The sequence below is a fragment of the Pagrus pagrus genome, assembly GCF_965226575.1.
Source record: "Pagrus pagrus genome assembly, chromosome: 12".
Classification (NCBI taxonomy): domain Eukaryota; kingdom Metazoa; phylum Chordata; class Actinopteri; order Spariformes; family Sparidae; genus Pagrus; species Pagrus pagrus.
Window position 1 is genome coordinate 7,020,445 of NC_140196.1, and position 19,962 is coordinate 7,040,406.

Genomic DNA, 19,962 nt, shown 5'->3' on the forward strand with positions numbered 1-19,962 from the left:
GGGGGAGAGAGAAAGGAGAGAGGGACAGAGGGAGGGGTGGACGTGACTTCTTTGCAAACTACTGCGCTTTTACTTTCACTCGTCATTGTGTCAAAGATGCTCAGGCATCAAACTAATTGAGCCCTTTGACTGCGTCAAATATCATTAAACTATTAGCGTATGCTGCTGCTAATTCAGCCGCAGCTGCCTCCAGCTGAGGCCTCGGCCGTGACCTACAGCCTGCGCGGCCTCCAGGAGCTCAGTCCCGGACAGCCACATGAAACAGGAGCGCAGCGTGACGCCAGTGACGGCACACGCGAGCATCAAAAGTTAATTACCACGTGTTAATGAAAACTCATATGATGTCATATGTTTTAGAAGGTGTTTTCAATGACAACCTTCCTGAATTGATGTCACACATAGTTGTTTTTTAGCGCCTCCTAGCGGCCGGACCGGGGTGGCACAGGAGGTGCAGGACAGTCGTTCAGCGTTAATGTGACTGTGACACCAGTGTCAAACTCTGTCCAAGGCTCGTGATCAGAAGCAGGGACACGGCACACCAGTGTGGGTGTTTGTCTCAGAGAAAGGTGCACTTACTCTCACACACGTCGCCTCAAGAGGTGCTCATCCCACCCGGGGAACATGTTGTGCCTTATGACACATTTTTGTTTAAAGACAGTTTCCTGCACCAATGAAGCTCGTTATTCTTATTATCTCTCAACAGCTGACAACCCAAAATGCTTAAACACTCAGAGGCAGCTGCTGCACAGATATTCCTGTGACAGTGGAGGCGTCAGTGTCGCACACACAGTGACACTCAGATGCAGCCGCAGCATCGCTGGTGGGCTGTTGGGTGCTCTGGTTTAAACTGCATGCCATGAGAATAAAAACAGCTGGTTTAACATCTGTAGTGCAACAGTAGATGCACTTTCATCAGGGTTAGTGTTAGCATCTCTGTTGGAAGGAATAGTGTACAATAAAGCCTGGAACTGCAATAACCTTTTTGTTTTACAATTTTTTAACGTCACATAGACTCAACGATGAATTTTAGTTGAAAACATTCAAATATTACCTGAAATTACCAACAGATCGTTGTGATGTTATGATGTCTAGCATGCTAACCAGCTAGCCCTGTCCCGTCCGGATCTAAAGCTCCTGTGCTAGCAGTGTAAAAGGGACTTTAAGCAGATGATGGTAGAGGGACAGCTACGTTTCAACAGGTAAGCTAACTAGCTAATGGCAGCTAAAGTCAGTGTTTACTCCAGTGATACGCAGCCCCTTTATTTGTTTTCAGTAGCCACTGGACAGGTGGCCAAGTTCTTACATACGGCACCTTTAAAGGTCCAATTTCCAGCTTGTCAAAAACTGACACGTTTGGATGGCAGCTGACCCGACCTACAATCCCAAAGTGTCAGTATATGTAAACTCAAAAATCAACTTTCTTCCATATTGGACCTTTAAGATGAAGCTAATCATGAAAATAATCAGCAGATTAAAAAGGAAAATAATAGTCGCAGCCTTAAATGCCAGTTTTCACGGCAGACATCTTGACTCGACGATGCAGGAAAAGCTCACGTGTAATTTATAACATCTGTACAACATTTCTAACATTGTGACATGAATGATGGCTGCATTCCATTTAGGTGAGCTGGTTTCAGGGCTCTCACATCGTGAGCTCACTCACTCACTGACATGGCGCACTGGGGTCGCAGCCAGCTCTGAGTGAGTCCTATTTAGAGGACTGTATAGTGAGCTCACTGGGACACTTTTGGACACCGCTCGGGTCATTTTCTTTCCATTAAACGCAATGCATGATGGTATATGATGCTTGGTTAGTGACTATCAGTCTTACACTCCTTTTTAAGATGCATTGTGGGATACTTTGAGTCAACTATATAGGGTTTCATACTTCCCACTATACATTCAGACGCCACTACAAAATGGCAATCGTTAAACACCGTCGTAAAGGTAATTGGTGTTTTTCCTGCTCTGACGAGTCAAAATGTCTGAGCGCGGAGCATTATCCCTCCACTCCGAGGATGTGGGCCATGATAATCGAGTGCCCTGTCACTACAGAGGAGATAAAGCAGTTAGCCTATTTTCTTTGATCTAGATTTGGTTGGAGTCTAATTTTGGTCACATTTGTAAAGGAAAGCTCGGTTTTACACACAAATAACTCACACAGGCCGACATCACAACAACAATACGACCGTGTAACATTTCCAACCGCTGAGTTTATAAGCTACGTCGTCCCTGAAAAATCTAATAAATACTTTATTTCACTGAATCCCCCTGTTGCAAGTGTCTTTCCCTTTTGACATCAGTGCCAGGAAGTCATCAGCGTCCCCTCTCTCTCTCTCTCTCTCTCGCTGCCATCCTCTCTCAAGGAGCCACTTCATTACTCCAAACTACACAGCTGCACCCAGCTTCAGTTTAATTTTTCCTGGAAGGGTGATGCATCAGTGTGACGCTCTCAGGTTGTTTTCAACAAGTGACACGGGACCAAAAAGACACAAAAGAAGACGTATGGGCAGGTGGTGGTGGTATGAGCGGCCCAGAAATGTGTTCTGGTGCTACACAGGAGCTAAAAGGGTTTATCTAATACTCAAAGTGAAGAGAGGTAGACTTTGTGGTTAGGTTCAAGTGATGATCTTATTGGTGTCCAGACCTATGGTGAAAACAGGGAAATTATGAATCATCTGATCTTCCTCTGCCTCTGTCCTCTGTAAGGTCGTGCAAATAAACCATTAAACCATTTTTAGAGCTTTTTTTATTAGCGTCATTGGCAATTTTGGAGACCATCAGGAATCAAAAATCAATTTGCTATCATTTATTTGATTATGACAACCTCACTGGTCTGATGACTCAGCCACCACCTGCTCGCTAAAAATGTCCCGTGCTCGCTTGAAATGTCAAACAAACACGTCTTTAACGCCACACTGGCACGCTGCCTCGTCTCAATGAGCTGCATCAAGACTTTATCAGCATTAATTTTAGAGGTTTGTCAGCACCAGAGCCACAAAGGAAAGACAGAGCGTATAAAGATTACTCCTCTGGGAGGTTGGTTCATGTTTTTGGTCTGTTTATTGCGCTCTGTACTTTCTAATATCCGTCCTGTGTTGTGCCTCTCACCGAGTTTGATTGGAGTGTACCTTCCCTCTTGCTGGTGAGGGTTTTGCGTCGATACTGACTCACCGAGAGTCGGACTTTGGAGATACAGGTGCACTTATACTACAATCAAGTGAAACCTGCTGCCTGACTACGCACATGTGATCTCCATTAAACCAATAATGTGATATTTATAACCAACAGACCCCTTTCACAGCAGACAGAAAGATTTATGCAGCGGTCCAGACAACTTGGAGCTTAACAATTCCTGATCTCCATCCATCTACCTTGATTTCATTAAGAAGTCATTGTCTGACGCACACAAGTAGATACATTTCCAAGTGTGAAAATGACATAAAATAGTTTTTTCCTCGTCTATTTTATTCACACATGCAAGCGGGCTGCACTGCTGATGGTTCAGTCGTGTACACACTTACCAAAGAGACATCAGCTTGTTACAGTCAGACACGTTTTTGCTAACTTTTTGGCATTGTGCACCTGGAACGCTGGAGGTTAGAAGTGGGAAACTTCAACTAGGAAAACAGCATCAGTATTGTTACATGCAGTCTGCCAAACATACCACGATGTCCTACTGCCGGCATGCTTTTCTGGCTATTCTGACCCACGATCCTCTGTGCAGCAAAAGATAAAGAACACAGACAGATGAAAGCTCATTCATAGTATGTCGCACTTGTATACATACTGCATGAAACCGTACATAACGCGGGCAGCTACAGCTAAGTATGCCATTTGGAAGTTAGCGTCTGATGATGGTTTCATTCCTTCATGTGTCCCAGCAAGATATGCCAAGGAGTGAGCACAATACCAGTCTGGAACTGGATCACCTGAACAGAACGCAGCCATCATTACCGTTACCACTTCCACCTGTACCTTTCCTGCTTTGACGAGTCAAAATGTCTGACATGACAAGGGTCAGTGTTGATCTAGGTGTGACCTTTATATAAGTTTGTCGGCATCTGCTTTCCCTTCGACATCAACAGGTATTTTTCTCTGGATCAGTGTGAAAAACGCCACGTTAAATCTATTTTGATTCAATGTTGTGAGGCAATCGAATGTGAAAATGTCCGAGGTGGGTTAATCCTTCTTACTTCCTTCCTCTCACCTTGGCAAGTAAATGGCAAAACCGTGGTCTATCTAATTAAAAAAACACTGAGGTTTGATCAATACTGTGTTATTAATGTGTAAAATCAAACTGCACATTATCAGCAGGACACAAATGTGTTTGTTTAAGCACTTTATTGTGACCGTACGAAAAATCAGTAAATAAAATAATAACACTTGTTTTGTGAAACACATTTGGTCAGTTCCATAGAGGTAAGATGATCCCATGCCTGTTTTTTTTTTTTTTTTTAATGTGTCCTTTTTTTCCTTTTACATTGCTCAATTTGTGTCTTGGGCAAGGGTTCAATAAATAAGTAGGTCTGTGGATTAAAAATGTGTCCACTGTTGAGCTGTGTGGATCTTTACCTTGTCAACACACACCAAGTACACCGGACCAAGCTCTAATAAAGAGAATCTAATCAAAAAGAAAGAAAGAAAGAAAAGAAACAAGTCCTAAAAGACTTTTTCCAATGCAAAAATGTGAAAAATCTTTTTTTTTTTCAGTAGTTTATCCAAATTCACATTCTCAACATCAGACAGAATTTTGTGCAAAATAAAAAAAAGGTGCAAATAAATAAAATCTGATGCAAACACTCAGCTTCCTCTCCACAAGGTTTTAGTTTGATCCAGTAGCTGTACAGTGGCTCACAGTTCAAAATGAATTCTCTATCTACACATCTATGTACTCTGCACCACCACAGGAAATGTTGTTGTTTTTTTTGTTTGTTTTTTAAAAAAGAGCATTTTGTCTTTTAAATATAAAATGTGTCCCAGCCTCGTGGCAAAGACATGTCTCAGTCAAAAAGCAGTCCACTCCGACTCAAACTCCGCTCCGGTTCAGGTTACAATCCCAATCTTATTATCACTATTCACAGCCTTTCTGGATCCTCCATCGTCACTGCCCAATCCCCCCTCCTCAATTACTCAGCAACGATAGCAGCAGGACCTGGACCCAGCATCCGATCAGCACAGGGGGAGGGATGATGACTAACGGTCTGCAACAGAGTTCGCCTCGACTCGTATCGTCCGCTTGAATTGAGACAGACGACTGTCCTGGAGCCGTTGGGTCTTATCTGACTTATGTTGTGAGGTTTTCAGATGTGAGGTGGCGGTGACGGTGAAAAATCTATGAGTTGCTAGCAGCATTCTCATTGCTAGGTGAGCTAGGGGAGGAAGAGGAGGAGGAGGAGGGAGAGAAGTTCATTCCTGATAACCCTGGTGGGTCTGTGGCTGTGTTCTGACCGCTAAGACTCTTCCTGCACACAGGACACGTGTCATGCTGTCAGAGACAAGAAGAAAGGAAAAGTGTTTTCAGTACAAACAATTGTAGCCAGTTCTACAATACAGCTGTATTGAGCACACAAGGTCAAACCAATTCACATATGATTGAATAGCTAACATTAACCTGCTTCCAAATCACTGAAGTGCCACCCACATCTGAGGTTAGTTCAGTGATTCATACAAGGCTGCTGCTGCTTCCCTTTGTTAAAGAAATGATTGACCAATCAGAGCTGAGTAGTTGTAATAAATAACAGGGATGTCACCATCTTAGACCAGTAGATTACTACATTCATGTTAAATAGTGACAGAAAAATGGCAGAAAAGTGGGTGAGAAGGTGTCGCACAGCCGCTTACTGAAAAATACTCCCTCTCAAATTGAGAGATTTCTTTGATCAGTGTAAGAAGAGTCGAGTCAACATCTTCCAGCAACCGATATCAAAGGTTTAGTAGAGTTAACTCAAAATGACAACAGCAGGACTCACAGCTTACTCACTACAGATTAGAGCAAAACAAAACAACGCCCCTCCATACAAGAGAACAGCAAACATAAGTGTAGCTGATACCAATCATATCACTGATAGAAATACATACCTGTTCCAGCCATGGTACTATACAGTCATTGTGAAACAGATGATTGCACGGCAGTTGTCTAACGCTCTCCTCAACGCTGTAGTCTTCTTTGCACACAGGACACTCTAAACCAGCACCTGCACAAACAGAAAGCAACAGACTGTCTGTGTGTGTCTGTGTGTGTGTGTGTGTGTGTGTGTGTGAGACCCACGATCACATGCGTCAGCTGCATGGTGTGTTCACACCGACTGTGTTTATTTTAGTTAACACAGTGTAAGGTTAAATTCAAGCACTTCACCTCTCTACCACCAACAAAAACATGATAAAAGTCAAAATACAAGTGCATACATGTGTAGGAATCATTCCACATTAGTATCATACTATAAGACTAAAAACCAAAAAAGAAAATATAATTTCATTACATCTCAGAGGCAGTTATTGTCAGATTTCTACTCACAATAGAGGAAACATTATTACTGAATTCTCTTAAAGGCCAATGCAAAGGTTAGTTCAGTATAAAATATGCTTAGAGGATATTAATGGTATATATACGTAAATCTGAGACAGTACACAGCACAATGCTGATCAAAAGGACTACCGAGAGACGACGAGTGAGTAACAGTAAGTGAGAGTCTGCGAGGGAGACGTGGACTTACCGACATGTTCCTCTGTAATGTGGATGGTGGGTAAACTCTTTATCCTTTCTCTGTCTGCAGGAGGGGGACCCGTGTTTTCAAACTGGTTCAATAACTACAAGTGAGAGAGAGCAGAATCCCAATAAATGACTGCGAGAATGAGGTTGTTTTGGGAACGACAACTTTAAAGACGTTCTCTTCCAAAATCTTGCTCATCTATATGTCTGATTTGAAGATGGAGTACCTTCCATGTATACTCCATCCTAACAAAAAGCCACTTTCTTTAGAGTGTATGAACCACTTTGAGATTTTTGGATCCTGGTATCATTATATTGCTATAAAAAATGATTACACAATTCAAACATATTAATTATGATCTTGTGAATCGCACCATTTGTAGGGCTTTAATGAAAAGGCTCTTGGGACACTGTAGTCGCCTTATTTATGTGCAGTTTGATCACCATTTATACCTGTGTAATGATTGCATCAAGACCATTGGCACCCCAGGCGTAGTCCATTGGATTGGAATGAAGCATACCCCTGAAAGACAGGGAGGTGGTCGACAAACAAAGAACAACAGTTAACACAGTGAGCCTCATTTTACTTACTTGAGCATGCAACACCATTTTTTTTAACACTTACCATGGTCCCATCCCGATATTTGGCATGGCTGTAGGTGCTATAATTCCATTTACTAGCTGCTGGATAATTCTGTATCCAGAAAAAACATCACAGAAAAACAGTCACAATAAGCATTTGTTGAATCAAACAGAGATATTCAACTTGTCTTCTTAGGTAAATTGAATAAAAGGGAAAATGTCTGTACATAATAATTTAATGGTCTTAACACACACAGTAATACTAGATAGGTAAAATGCTTCTGGTATGAGCCATAGCAGATCACTTCAAGCCAAATGCTACATTATGTTTAAGATTATGTCTACATATTATAAAACTGGGAATAATATTGTTTAAGTATTTTACACAATAACATGTGAAGCAAGTATTACTCGCACAAAAGAAGCGAATCCTCTACCTGTATCCTCGTGTCCCACAACAACCTCCCACACACACTCTACTGCTGAAAATGTCTCACCCCTCTAATGTGGGCACTCCTTCGTGGCGCGTACCCTGTCGTCGAGGAACGTGTCGACCCCGTGGTTGCCGCGCACTGTATCGCTGCCGTGATGCCATTTCCCTTTCTCTCCTGTTTTCTGTCTCCCTGTTGTCCTCTGCAGGTAGCCGCGTTCGAAGGTCGAAGTTTTCGTCAAAAATCCCGAGGGCGAACGGACCGTACCCAGAGGGGAATGAGAATAAATGTTGGTGATCCATGTTCTAGTAGAAAAGAGAAAGACAAAGTCAGATCATAGTGCTGCAGGGTGCAAAATGTTTTCCTGTGGCCAGCTGATATAACAAGTCACACTGACCTCAAAGGCTGGGCGGTTCTGATCACTAGTGGAGGACGTGGATGCGGACCCATTTTCAGTACTGGACAAACACAGAAAGTGGAAAAACTGGTACTCAAATTATCTGCTTTAAAACATCAAATTAACAAGACACACAACAATCCTCCGTACCTTCTTTCTTCAGGCAGTTCCTCAATGAAGCCAGATTCACAACGTGGACAGGTGTAGTCCTACAGTGAAAACATAAAGATGAATATCTACTATGTATTCACCAAAACTAACACATACACAGTCATCTGTTAATTCAGTACACCTGGCTAAAACTAATGCACGCTACTTCAACAGCTCAGCAAAGAAATCCTACCATCATGAAGTTTGTAAGGTTTAGGTCAGAGTGTTAGAGGTGTTGACCAAATGGTATCGTCATTTTGAAGCTGTGTGCGGCTTTTAAATTGTATTGTGTTAGAGGTGTGTGTAATATTAAGCCTACCATCCCTGATATAAAATGGGGTGGACAAAATTAGGGCTTTTCGAACACTGATCCCAGAATCAGAAAAGCCTCCATTACTGCCTGAAATACTGGGAACACTACTGGCGAGTACGTGAGTCTGAGTGTTGTCACAAATGTTTTTTGTAACTTATTCCAACGATACAATGCCTTGAAAAATATTGATATTTGATAGAATGTTTAATAGCACAGTGAAAAAGTGACACAACATTGAGGGTATACTATTTTAGATTTTCTATTTAAAACAGAAAAAGGCTTGTGCACAGTGGGTTAAGAACAACAGCATCTAAGTTGGGGCTGGGCGGTATGGTCTTAAAACAATATCATGGTATTTTTAGGCTGAGTTGCAAATTACAGTAGATATCTCTTAAAATGTCCTCAAAGGCTTAAATGATTAAGCTTCATATCACAATATTTTTGACCAAATAACTCCTTAATATTGATATTGTGATAATATTGTAGGGATGACTATTGGTGCTTTCACAAAACATTAGCACAATGAAATTTATGATAAATAAACATCAGTAATGTGGATATGATGACTAAGTGGATCGAATAAGTTCAGGAAATACCGTTACTTTCCTATTATTGCATCCTTTAAAACCAGGAAAAGACAACACCTAAGCCATATCGTGATATCCACAATCTCAGATGAAATGTAGTCTCATATTGATCATGACATATATCGTATATATTGGCCAGCCCAAATCTAAGTTAATGTAGGTCTTAAGAAAGTGGAGCTATGTCAACTCACTGTCGGACAAAAGTCGCAACTAGTATTGGTGTATTGATACTGCGAACAATGAGTATTGAGACCATTTCAAATATTCAGAATCCACATGTATCGATATTTGGACACTGGAGTCTATGCAAAGATCTGATCACACATTATTTATCTATTCGAAATTTGGCCTTTTTCCCAGCAGCATCCCATACACAAGTGCAACTTAACAGATTAAGTAGTCAACATTCATACACATGTTGTACGATTCAACTTTCCTCTCTCAGAGGTGTTTCTAATATCACTGAAACAAATGGGATGGACAACATTGTAGAAATGCCTGTCAGTGTCAGGCAATACAATTCAACAGGACCACAGACTGCAGCCTCTATAGATCACACATCATGAGCACCTTCAATTAGTATGCTTGCTGTCACACAGGTGAGCAGCTGGCTGACTGTCAATAAAGTAACTGTACTGTAACGTTCAAGAAGCTTCCCATGAATGGCTTGACAACAGACTGCTGTGGCTGGCGGGCTGTTGCCTCAGCACCAATGTTCACTGACTGAGACTGGCTCTCTGTATAGTGAAAGTTTTACTTCTCTCCGCGTTACGACCACAATACACAAGCACCAAGTCACCAAGACAGTAGATCCAGATGTCGAGCTGACATATTAGCTGACTTGAACATCATTAAAATAAACCACAACCTGCTAAAAACCTGAAAAACAGTGAACCTACGCTTTCTTGTGTTAGCTTGCCCGCTGACGTTAAACGCCACCACTATGAGACATGTCAGGCTGTGAAGATGGGCTCCATCTTGCTACTATTCATCATACATACAGTTGAATGTCAACACCTAAAAACACAAGATCATAACACAAGTGTACCCGCCAACTTAATTACTACCACTTGACTGTCACTCCGGACCGTTGTTGCCTATGGGGCTAGCTAACTAGCGTAGCCGAACAGCAGCAGTGAGTCGACGTGACTGGGTGTGCGCGTGCGACACAAATACACACACACACACACACAAAAAAACACACACAAGCCCCAAATTTAATCGGGTAAATGTGTCTCTTAGGTCCTTACCGGTAGACGAGGACTTATCTCTGCTGAACACCGGTGACAAAAAAACCGGCAGGGCCGTGGGGGAGCTTCAGCCATTTCTAAGCAGGAGAGCGGTTCGTACGATACGGACGGATAGCAACGAGGGACAAGACACCCCGACTTTTGCTCTGGGAAAAGCGGTGGAAACGGAAACATACGAGCGCCTACGTAACGTTACCATGGCAGCTAGAAAAACTTACCAAGAGGAAGACTTCCGGTTTGATATTTACATGACAATAAAAGTCTCACAAAATATATTTTTTAAATGTACCTAGTTACATAAAAAAACACACTTTTATCATAAGTATGTTTTTGAACAGTAGAAGATGTTGAGCACCATATAAGCTGGGCACCAATGTCTTTCTGTCACTGTTCTTTTCTAGGACGTCAATATTTTCCATAACACCTGTACTTACACACTTAAATATAGACTCCAGTTTTTAATGAACGATCATGCCAGGCCCATTCATAACAGACATTAATATTAAGACATTGCTTTGATTAAAATAGTGTATACAGCTAAGTCTGCTACGAGGGTGAAAGTAAAAAATATTTGATAAAAATGCCGGTAAATCGAAAAATAGAGGGGTATGTATTGATAAATTATCTAGCGAATGGATTTAAACAGTCATGTTTTATCATTTACCCTGTCTTTCATTCATAATTCAGTCACAACACAAAAAAAATCATTTACCATTTTAAGGAAGGTGTCCTTAAGGCTGGAGGTAACAAAATCATATTGACGCCTACTTCACAATCGAGTTCTCCAGGTGTCTGGGAGTGCAATCATGGGTGTACAGTGTGAACAGGAGGGGGCTGAACACACAGCCCTGGGGGGCCCTGGTGTTGAGCACTAAGGTAGAGGAGGTGTGACTGCCTGGGGTCTGCTTCTCAGGAAGTCCAATAGCCAGTTGCAGAGTGTGGTGAAGGCACAGTCCTCAAGCATGTTTTGCTATATTTAGTTTGAGTTACCAGATTATTCAGTTCTCCTTTAAAACCTGATGCAATTCAATACCCCAGCAATAAATCATACTTTTTTGAAGTACAAAGTTAAAATTTAGGTGAAACATCGTAAGAGGAGTGCCATACTGAGCAAACTGTGTTCAGCATCATGACAACACACACAACTACACTAATGATGTAGACAGGGCTATAGTGCTGGATTGCATTGCATTTTAGAAGTAATTACTTGAATGTAACAATGTAATGTACACTGGATTAATCCTTAGATCTGCTTTCGCTTTTGTGTAACACTGTTTTTTTGTTAATGTCTGGGGTACTGTGGATTTGTACTATCATAGTTTAAATAGAGGTGATGCTTTTATTGTGAAGACACTAAGACCGGAAGTCTCGTCATTGCTTCGGCGAGCTTCTCGTGAGCTGCTCTCACATCTCAGCTACTAGCAGGCAGCTGAGGCCTTGTTGTAGTCCGTTAGCGTTGTTTTCGAAACATATTTTAACCCAGCTACGCCATGGAGTCTGGCGACTCAGGTAAACATTTACCGTTAATTTACCGAGATGCTAAGGCTCAATATGTCGCAGTTACCCCCAGTAGCCTGAACACTACATTTAGCCAGGATAGCTGTTAACGTAAACTAGCTAACTTGTGTAGCCGTTGGACAGCTAGCTTAGCTTGCTGGAATAACTAGCGTACAGCCATAGCTAGTGGTTAGCTCTTGTGGAAGTTAAACTAGATAGGTAACATAATGATCGACAAGACATATTGCATTAAATGTACTTAACAAAATACCCGACTTTCCTTCAAGTGATTTTCCACATTCATTGACAAAAAAGTCGCCTGTCCAAGTCTTAACAGCTATTTAAAGTAACCCTGTGTACTGCAACAGTGGTTGTCCGGTGTAGAGAACCACTCTTATTTGCTGGTATGCAATGCAAAGTTTCACTATTACGAATACTGCACAAGTTGAACCCCTACTAATATCTAATAACTTGCGGGGGAACATTTAATAGGATATCAGAAAATGTGTCTTTTGAAGCATCAACTTCCAGATACAATGCATTATAACATGCTTATTGTTTTCATATATTCCAGTTATCCCTTTTATATTTTTTAGGGCGAGGAGGATGGAAGCCCAAGCCTGGCCAGCCACAGAAAAACAAGATGAACATGAATATTCTCCGTCAAGAGAAGCTCATCGCTCAGAAGAAGAAGGAGATTGAGGCCAAAATGGCAGAGAAAGCCAAAATGAATATGCAAACCCCAAGCAAACCCCTGCCTCCCAGGTAACGATTTACTTTTGGACTGACGCAAAAATTGTTTTAAGTGTGCTAATGCCTGGTGCTGTCAGTCGGTATGCATGAATGTTTTTCTTTGACACCAATATCAACCTCCAGTTATAACAAATACTTTGTCTACTCTGATCGCAGCAGTGCTCCCAGTCTTCAAGGACCGTCCTCAAACAAATTTGTAAATGATGGAAGCTTCTTACAGCAGTTCATGAAGATGCAGAAGGACAAACCCAACAATGTGTCTGGTTAGTACATTGATCTACACAGTTTTGAATAGAAGGTTACAGTCAGGGGAATTATCACAGCGATGTTGGATTGTGAAATTTAGCACAGCAATAGGAACTCAGAATGATAGCTGTGACCTTGTTGTTTTGGCTCACATTGAAGATAAAGTATCTCCACGCTGTCTACAAAAAATCCTTGACAGCTGTACAGTCTGGGACATCTTGACTGAAGAGTTTCGAATGGGGCCTGTGAACGTTACCGTCTTGCGATGGTTAACTGCCAGCTGTTCTAGTTGAGGAAGAAGCTTTATTGTCTTTTGCAAAACTACAAAGACATTTTCCTGAAGGCTTGTGCTAGATACTTTAAAACGTGTGTCTTTTGTGCTCTTTCTAGGTTCAACTAGTGATCCCAAAACTTCCTCAACCTCCGCTTCATCACCAGGAGGAAATGCGCTTCAAAAGAAGAGCATCCTTGTTGGCAAGCGGCCTGGCCTCGGTGTCAGTAGCATGCTCAGTCAGTTCAAGAACTACTCACAGTCCAAGAAGAATCCTGTTCTCAGCCAGAGACCGAGTGTGTTTTGTTCTCCTGATGACGAAGATGAGGAGGGAGAGGCTGATTACTCCAGATTCTTAGAGATGAAAGGTAATTCAGGGCCTGTGTTTTTCAGTGTGTCTCTGGACAACTCCATGGCTTGGACATTTCAGTGCATCTTCTGCCTACTCCAGTGGCACAGATGCCTTGTGACTGGCATTTTGTCATAGGTGCCCATAGAGTAAATGTACTCATAGCCTGCTTAAAGTCTCTCCCCCAGAGGATTCAGACACCAGACTCATTATCGACAAGATGGCTTCCTTTGTGGCGGAGGGAGGACCTGAGCTGGAGAGGAAAGCCAGGGAGGACTACAAGGACAATCCTGTTTTCACGTAAGTTTAAAGGAGAGTTTAGCTCTTCTTGAATTATTTACAATACAAGTGCAGTATTTTTAAACTCATCTGATTTCAAATGCTTTCTTTGCCTCTCAGGTTTTTATATGATGAGAACAGCATGGAGTATCTCTACTACAAAAAAAGAGTTGCAAGATTGAGAAAGGATTTTCTAAGACCTGAGAATACATCAGATAATGGTGAGTTTATCTCTTCTCACACTCAGTCTTTTGTCACTGTCTTTGTCTTGCCTTTCCACTCAGAAATATTGCAAAAGGGGCAGAGAGTATGTCTACAGCATAGTCAGTTTCAATTATAGTTAGCCTCTCAAACCCTGTGTTTCTCAATAGCACAGTTTAGTCTCATAAACCAGAGTAAATGTGCCATTAGTAGTGTTTCCCCAAATGAAAACAGCAGGAGCAAAGGACCAGTTCAACATTGCCTGTTAACTGGAGACTTTCACCTGATGGCATTGCTAGAAGAATCAGTTATTGTACTCTTCATTAAAATGTAACGGCCTACTCGTATGCAGGGTTTCTGCAGTTTGTATAAGAATGATTAAACAGTCAAAATCATCTCAATTTAAGGCTTTAAAGAGCACTTCAGCCTCTCTTTTAGATGTGTTTTGGGGAAAATCTGTATAGATTACACTGTAACAAAACAAGAAAATTAATCTATTCATTTATTAGAGCACACCCAGCTAGTGTGATTCAAAATGGTGTGTGTTAATGTTACTTTCATCTAATGGGTTAGTCAGAGTTTGATGAGATCTTGCTCGAGAACAGTGCATATAGTGCTTGGTTAAAGCAAAAGAAAAATGACAAGGAAATGATCAAATAAGGAACTTCAGGGTTGCACAGGAAGTAAAAGAAAAACAAAATCATAAAAGTCATTGTAAAAAGCCACCAGCAAACATCTTCCATCATTCAGTATTGTTCTGTATTCTCATTGGGGGCATCATCAAAGAATAAATTCATTTATTTTGCAAGTCATTCTCATATCCTTTGTAATGTTTTTTGCTGGTATGGACACAAAATAGGTCTTCAGTTGCATTAATGATCTTAAAAAGGTTCATAGTGTGTTGAAGCCTGTAGAAACCCTGCGTGTGATTTGCCTTTGAGGTCTCTGGCTTAAGTAAAACTGTGTTATTGATGGAAATATTCAGTTGCATTCTGACAGACACCCACTGTTGTACAAAAATAAATTCAAGTCAAGGTGCTAATCTGGTTCACCATCAAACTGTTTCTTGTTTGTGGCTGTGCATATACAGGACGTGGCTTCTTCAGGTTATTCTCTGATGTTTAAAAAAAAAAAAAACATTTGTTTTTGGATTCGACTTTAAAAGCTGCACATAAAGTACTTCACTTTAGCCAATAAATTATGATGTTAATATGGCTAAGTTTTATTATAAGTGGGGTAAAGATTGTAGTCACAACATTTAACATGAAGAAAGAAGATTCACACTGTATGTGGTGCAGTTTCTGTGGGCTTTATATGGTCTTCATTTGTTACAGTACAAACCTCACATCCATACAGTTCCCTATTCACCACCCCTGTCCCTCCTTGCTCCTTCCTCCTCTTATCCCCTATTGGCTCTAGACTGGTGGTGTGTGAGGGCCAGTTGAGTACGGTACAGTAGTAGAGTGTGAATTGAGTCCCAGTACTGATAGGCTGCTTAAAGTCTCCCCCCCAGTGGATGCGGAAACCCAGCAGGTGGCTGAGAAGCTGGCCAGGTTTGTGGCGGACGGTGGCCCCGAGGTGGAAGCCCTCGCTGCTGAGCGCAATCGAGACAACCCTGCCTTCAGGTCAGTTGCTTTACATGTGACTCTGTTTCTAATCTTCACGTGTTTTTTCTGCCATTTACCTCACACAAAATATCTTCTGTCCTTCTTTAGTTTCTTATATGACAAGCAAAGTCCAGCCTTCCGCTTCTACAAAGAGAAAGTACAGGAGTGTCGTGCTGCCGCGTCCCAGAGCTCTTCACCTCCAGCAGCTGAGTCAGGGAGAGACCTCCATCGACCAGCTGCGCCGCCATTATTGGGAACCCCTCCACCGCTGAACCACGCTCCTCTACCCCACATCCAGGAGGGAGAGACTCCGCCTGTCAAACGAAAGAGGAAGAGTAGATGGGGGTCCGAGGATGACAAAGTCGAGTTGCCCATTCCTCCCATCGTTATCCCTCAAGAGCTGACTGTGCCGGATCCCAACACGCCCTCTCTCTCTGGTACATAAACTACTATCTATTTATGAGATGTATCATTTTTTAAATAGGCATAGTTTTTGAAGTCACATTTTAATTAGCTATTTTTGGCCACACTATCAGCTGATCTGAATCTATGAATAAAAAAGTTGGTGGTGATTGTCTGTTTCAGCCCAGGAGCTCAGAGGTCTCGGCTATAAGAAGGGGAAGCCTCATGGTCTGGTAGGAGTGACCGAACTGTCAGAAGACCAGAAGAGACAACTCAAAGAACAACAAGAGGTATGAAAATATCAACCAAATACATTTATTTAGTTAAAATCAAGTCGCTGATTTCTAAATCTATACTGCGCCCACTCTCTTTTACCAGTATATGTGTTGCTCACTGTGTGTGTCTGTAGATGCAAGAGATGTACGACATGATCATGAAGCACAAGCGTGCGATGGCAGAGATGCAGCAGATGTGGGAGAAGGCCATCAGAGACCACCAACACGAGTACGACAGTGATGAAGAGGTGGACCAGCAGGCAGGCACCTGGGAGCATCGCCTCCGAAAGATGGAAATGGAGAAGACTCGAGGTAAGGCTGACGTTCACTATGGAGAACTGTTCATGCTGTTGCTACACTAGCAGCTGTCGGTGCTTCGTAATCAGCTCCCATCAAGGTAAAGTGGCTGTTGCTTGTCTGTACTTTTCCAGAGTGGGCAGAATCCCTGACAGAAATGGGCAAAGGGAAACACTTTATTGGCGACTTCCTGCCTCCTGAGGAGCTGGAGAAGTTCATGGAGACCTTCAAGGCGCTCAAGGTCAGTTTCCCTCTGAATTCACTTGTTCCCGAGCCTAACATGGAAGGATTTTGCTGGTGTACAACCGCGAGGATTGCCCTTATCCATTAATCTCAGTTTTAGAGATGAAGGCTCCAAACTAATGTAAATACGTTCATCGACATCCCGCAGCTCATTAAATGTTTATAATGTGTGTTTTTAAGAGGCTTGTTGTGTACAGAGAACATAAGCACAATCTCCTCAGAGTACTGTTACACTTGTTGCATGCATCTTTAGTGTAATTTGCAGCGACTATTAGCCATTAAATGTGTGCTTTTCCACTGGAAGGCCATACATAATTTAGCAGAACTAAAGTCAGTCAAAATGTCTGTAAACAGGATTGTAATCATACATCCGTGACTCTGTTTTCAAGCTGCTCATCCAGTTCGGGGGCACTGTGGCAAAAGCCAGCACAGCAACTCTCTTTTCGCTGCACATTCCTCTAGCTCCTCCAGAGGGATCCCCAGGAGGAGGCTGTAATTGCCACTTGTTTATTTGAAAGTCTGTTAAATTCAATTTGGCACTGTTGTGGAAACCACACTTTTTTCCCCCCCTTTTAATAGCTGAAAACAGCAACAGTGTGTCCATAGAGATGCCATGTCCATAGATCACAGGAAGTTATTGGAAAGTCAGCAGTCACAAAAGACCCAAGATGTTGTTGTTAAATGACACACAGCGTAGCATTTGAGCATATTAAGATAAGTAGTTGGAGTATATTGTACTGACACAAAGTATTTCTGAGAAGATACGGAGTTGGAGACGGTGAAATTATGCACCTCTAAAGTGTTGAAAGCCTGAATGCACAACTTGAATCTTTCTTGACTTGCAGGAGGGTCGGGACCCGGACTACTCAGAGTACAAGGAGTTTAAGTTGACGGTGGAGAATCTCGGTTTCCGGATGCTTATGAAGATGGGCTGGAAGGAGGGTGAAGGCCTCGGCAGTGAAGGACAGGGAATCAAGGCCCCTGTTAACAAGTGAGTACTTCTCCAGTACATTTGCTTTTCTTTGAGTCGTATGAGAAAATAAACCATTCCAAGTGTTTTAAATATCTTTTCAAACTGTCATGTGTTCACAACAGACACAATCTGAGTGTTTATTTCCACTAACAAATGTCCTTCTTGACCTTTACTTGCAAGAGAGTAACACTCGCACTCGGCGCTCATATTACCAGACTGACATGAAAAGAGAAACTCATTTTGTCCGTCTCTCTGTCCCGCTCCAGGGGAACCACAGCGATGAACGGAGCCGGGTTCGGAGTCGAGCGTCCAGCCGAGCTCACAAAAAATGACGACGAATACGACGCTTACAGAAAGAGGATGATGCTCGCGTACCGTTTCAGGCCCAACCCACTGGTAACATCTGCTTCATATTGTTTACTGATTGTCGCACCAATTTATTCTAATGTTTGCTAATGTGAAACAGAACAGAAGTGTTTGATTTTAATCTGGTGTTTTCATTTGTGTTTCCACAGAATAATCCACGGAGACCGTATTACTAATGTAGACGCCTGTTTTTTGTTTATTCTTGTTGATCATAACTTAAAAGCTGTTTTTTTTGCAGCTGCCACGGCTGTGCTCGGTTGTACCACGGACACTGTTGCACAATAGACATTTTAAAATTTTAAGTGTGTGGAGACGAGTATAAAGGTTGGAAGACTCTCCCTCTCGTTTGAGATTTAATTTGGATTGGGAACAAAATCAAAGTATTGTCTTTCAATAATGGAACAGCAGTTTTGTTACATTTCAGTTTAATACTGTAACTCCTTTTTAAATATATCGACCTGCACTGTCTGACTTCTACATTTCTCTCTTCAGTTTGTGTTCACATTATGTTGGCTGTCAAAGCCCGACCTGACATTACAAACCTGACTAGGTAACACTGTTATGTATTCGTACGAAAGCTTCTGTATAATTCTTGCATAATCTTCCTCGTGCTGTAACTCATGTTTGCTTCCTTTCACTACACCCATCAGTGTTCACAATAAAAAAAAAAACGCCACTTACTGACACGAGGAGTCACAGATATGTCTGCAGGACTGATGTGTTTATTCACTGTTTATTAGGAGCTAAGACGAGCTCGCCTTGTTAATGGTACACTGTGTGCAGGTTTTCATCCAGTCGGGTCGGTAACCGCCGTCCGTATTCATTTCTGTGTGGCTCTGGACGGCAGCGGGTCATTGAGTCGAGTTGACCAGGCTGAAGCGGCCGTGGTGAGGAGGGTGACAGATCAGTGAAATCAGACCTTCAGCTTGTCATTCCCTGGGGGGTTTACATGGGATAAATATAACTTTGAAATCCCAGCTAAGCAAGAGAGTTGGCCACTCAGTCAGAGGCAACTTAAGCCACAGCAGAAGCTAAAACAAGGCACCGGATGGCCAGTGACATGGTCAGAGCTGACCTGAGCTCCCTTAACAAAAATCCTGCTAAGGTGCCATCCTATTTGACCCATGAGCCAGGCATCGGATTGTATTAAAATGAGCATCACAACCATATATTGTCTGAACGAGCTCCACGGAGGTGTCTGCTGGAAAGACCAAGGTGAATTTCATGCACTGAACTAAAAAAAGATCAGTTTTATTTCACTCTCACTTTCAGTCGGTCACAGATCACAGCCTGACCAAGAGGTACAGTGCACAGTTAGCAAGGGTGGCCACATGTTTTCCATGTTTGCAGGCCCAAACTGAAACTTACATTAGGATCCTACATATTCAGAGAGCATTTTTATGTCACATTATAAACGATATATATTTTTTAATTTCATTATTCAACACTGGCACGTCAAATTTAACCTTATGGTTACCATAAGGTTAAAAAAAAGAAAAAATGCACTGCAGGTAAGCTGTTACTGGAGGTAACACAAGCTCACCTGTGTTTTTTCTTGCATTGTGAGCAAAACCTGAAATTATAATTATATTTGTAGACAAGGAACAGTATGATTTAACCGGACCTAGGGTCAGAAAGTGAAGAAAAGAGTGTGATCAGCACAAATAAATGTATATTGATCCAAAATGCTTGTCATGGTCAGTGATTATTTTAAAAAAAATGCTCCCATAGACACCTCGAGGAAGAAGTACAGCAGTTTATTTCAAGAGTAATGTTAATAT

At 41.9% G+C, this 19,962-nt stretch overlaps 2 protein-coding genes across 3 annotated transcripts; one reads left to right on the forward strand and one right to left on the reverse strand.

Moving 5' to 3' along the window:
* Nucleotides 1-4,327: 4,327 nt before the first annotated feature.
* On the reverse strand, nucleotides 4,328-10,606 carry rnf126 (ring finger protein 126). The gene is made up of 9 exons (XM_084368852.1): nucleotides 10,423-10,606; nucleotides 8,273-8,331; nucleotides 8,123-8,183; nucleotides 7,792-8,030; nucleotides 7,338-7,406; nucleotides 7,166-7,235; nucleotides 6,717-6,810; nucleotides 6,082-6,197; nucleotides 4,328-5,488 (listed from the first exon to the last, which is right to left on the reverse strand). Exons 1-9 carry the CDS (start codon nucleotides 10,594-10,596, stop codon nucleotides 5,336-5,338), a joined length of 1,035 nt encoding a protein of 344 aa, XP_084224978.1. The 5' UTR covers nucleotides 10,597-10,606; the 3' UTR covers nucleotides 4,328-5,335.
* Nucleotides 10,607-11,817: 1,211 nt separating this feature from the next.
* On the forward strand, nucleotides 11,818-18,867 carry sugp1 (SURP and G patch domain containing 1). 2 transcript variants are annotated; one of them, XM_084370164.1, is made up of 14 exons: nucleotides 11,818-11,931; nucleotides 12,516-12,684; nucleotides 12,829-12,935; nucleotides 13,309-13,557; nucleotides 13,715-13,838; nucleotides 13,938-14,038; nucleotides 15,520-15,643; nucleotides 15,734-16,062; nucleotides 16,211-16,317; nucleotides 16,437-16,614; nucleotides 16,734-16,840; nucleotides 17,688-17,833; nucleotides 18,082-18,211; nucleotides 18,331-18,867. In XM_084370164.1, the coding sequence occupies exons 1-14, from the start codon at nucleotides 11,913-11,915 to the stop codon at nucleotides 18,355-18,357; spliced, it is 1,917 nt and encodes a 638-aa protein (XP_084226290.1). In that variant the 5' UTR covers nucleotides 11,818-11,912; the 3' UTR covers nucleotides 18,358-18,867. The 2 variants fall into 2 exon arrangements, with proteins under 2 accessions (XP_084226290.1, XP_084226291.1); XM_084370165.1 differs by having other exon boundaries at nucleotides 11,842-11,931; nucleotides 12,494-12,684.
* The last annotated feature ends 1,095 nt before the right edge of the window (nucleotides 18,868-19,962 follow it).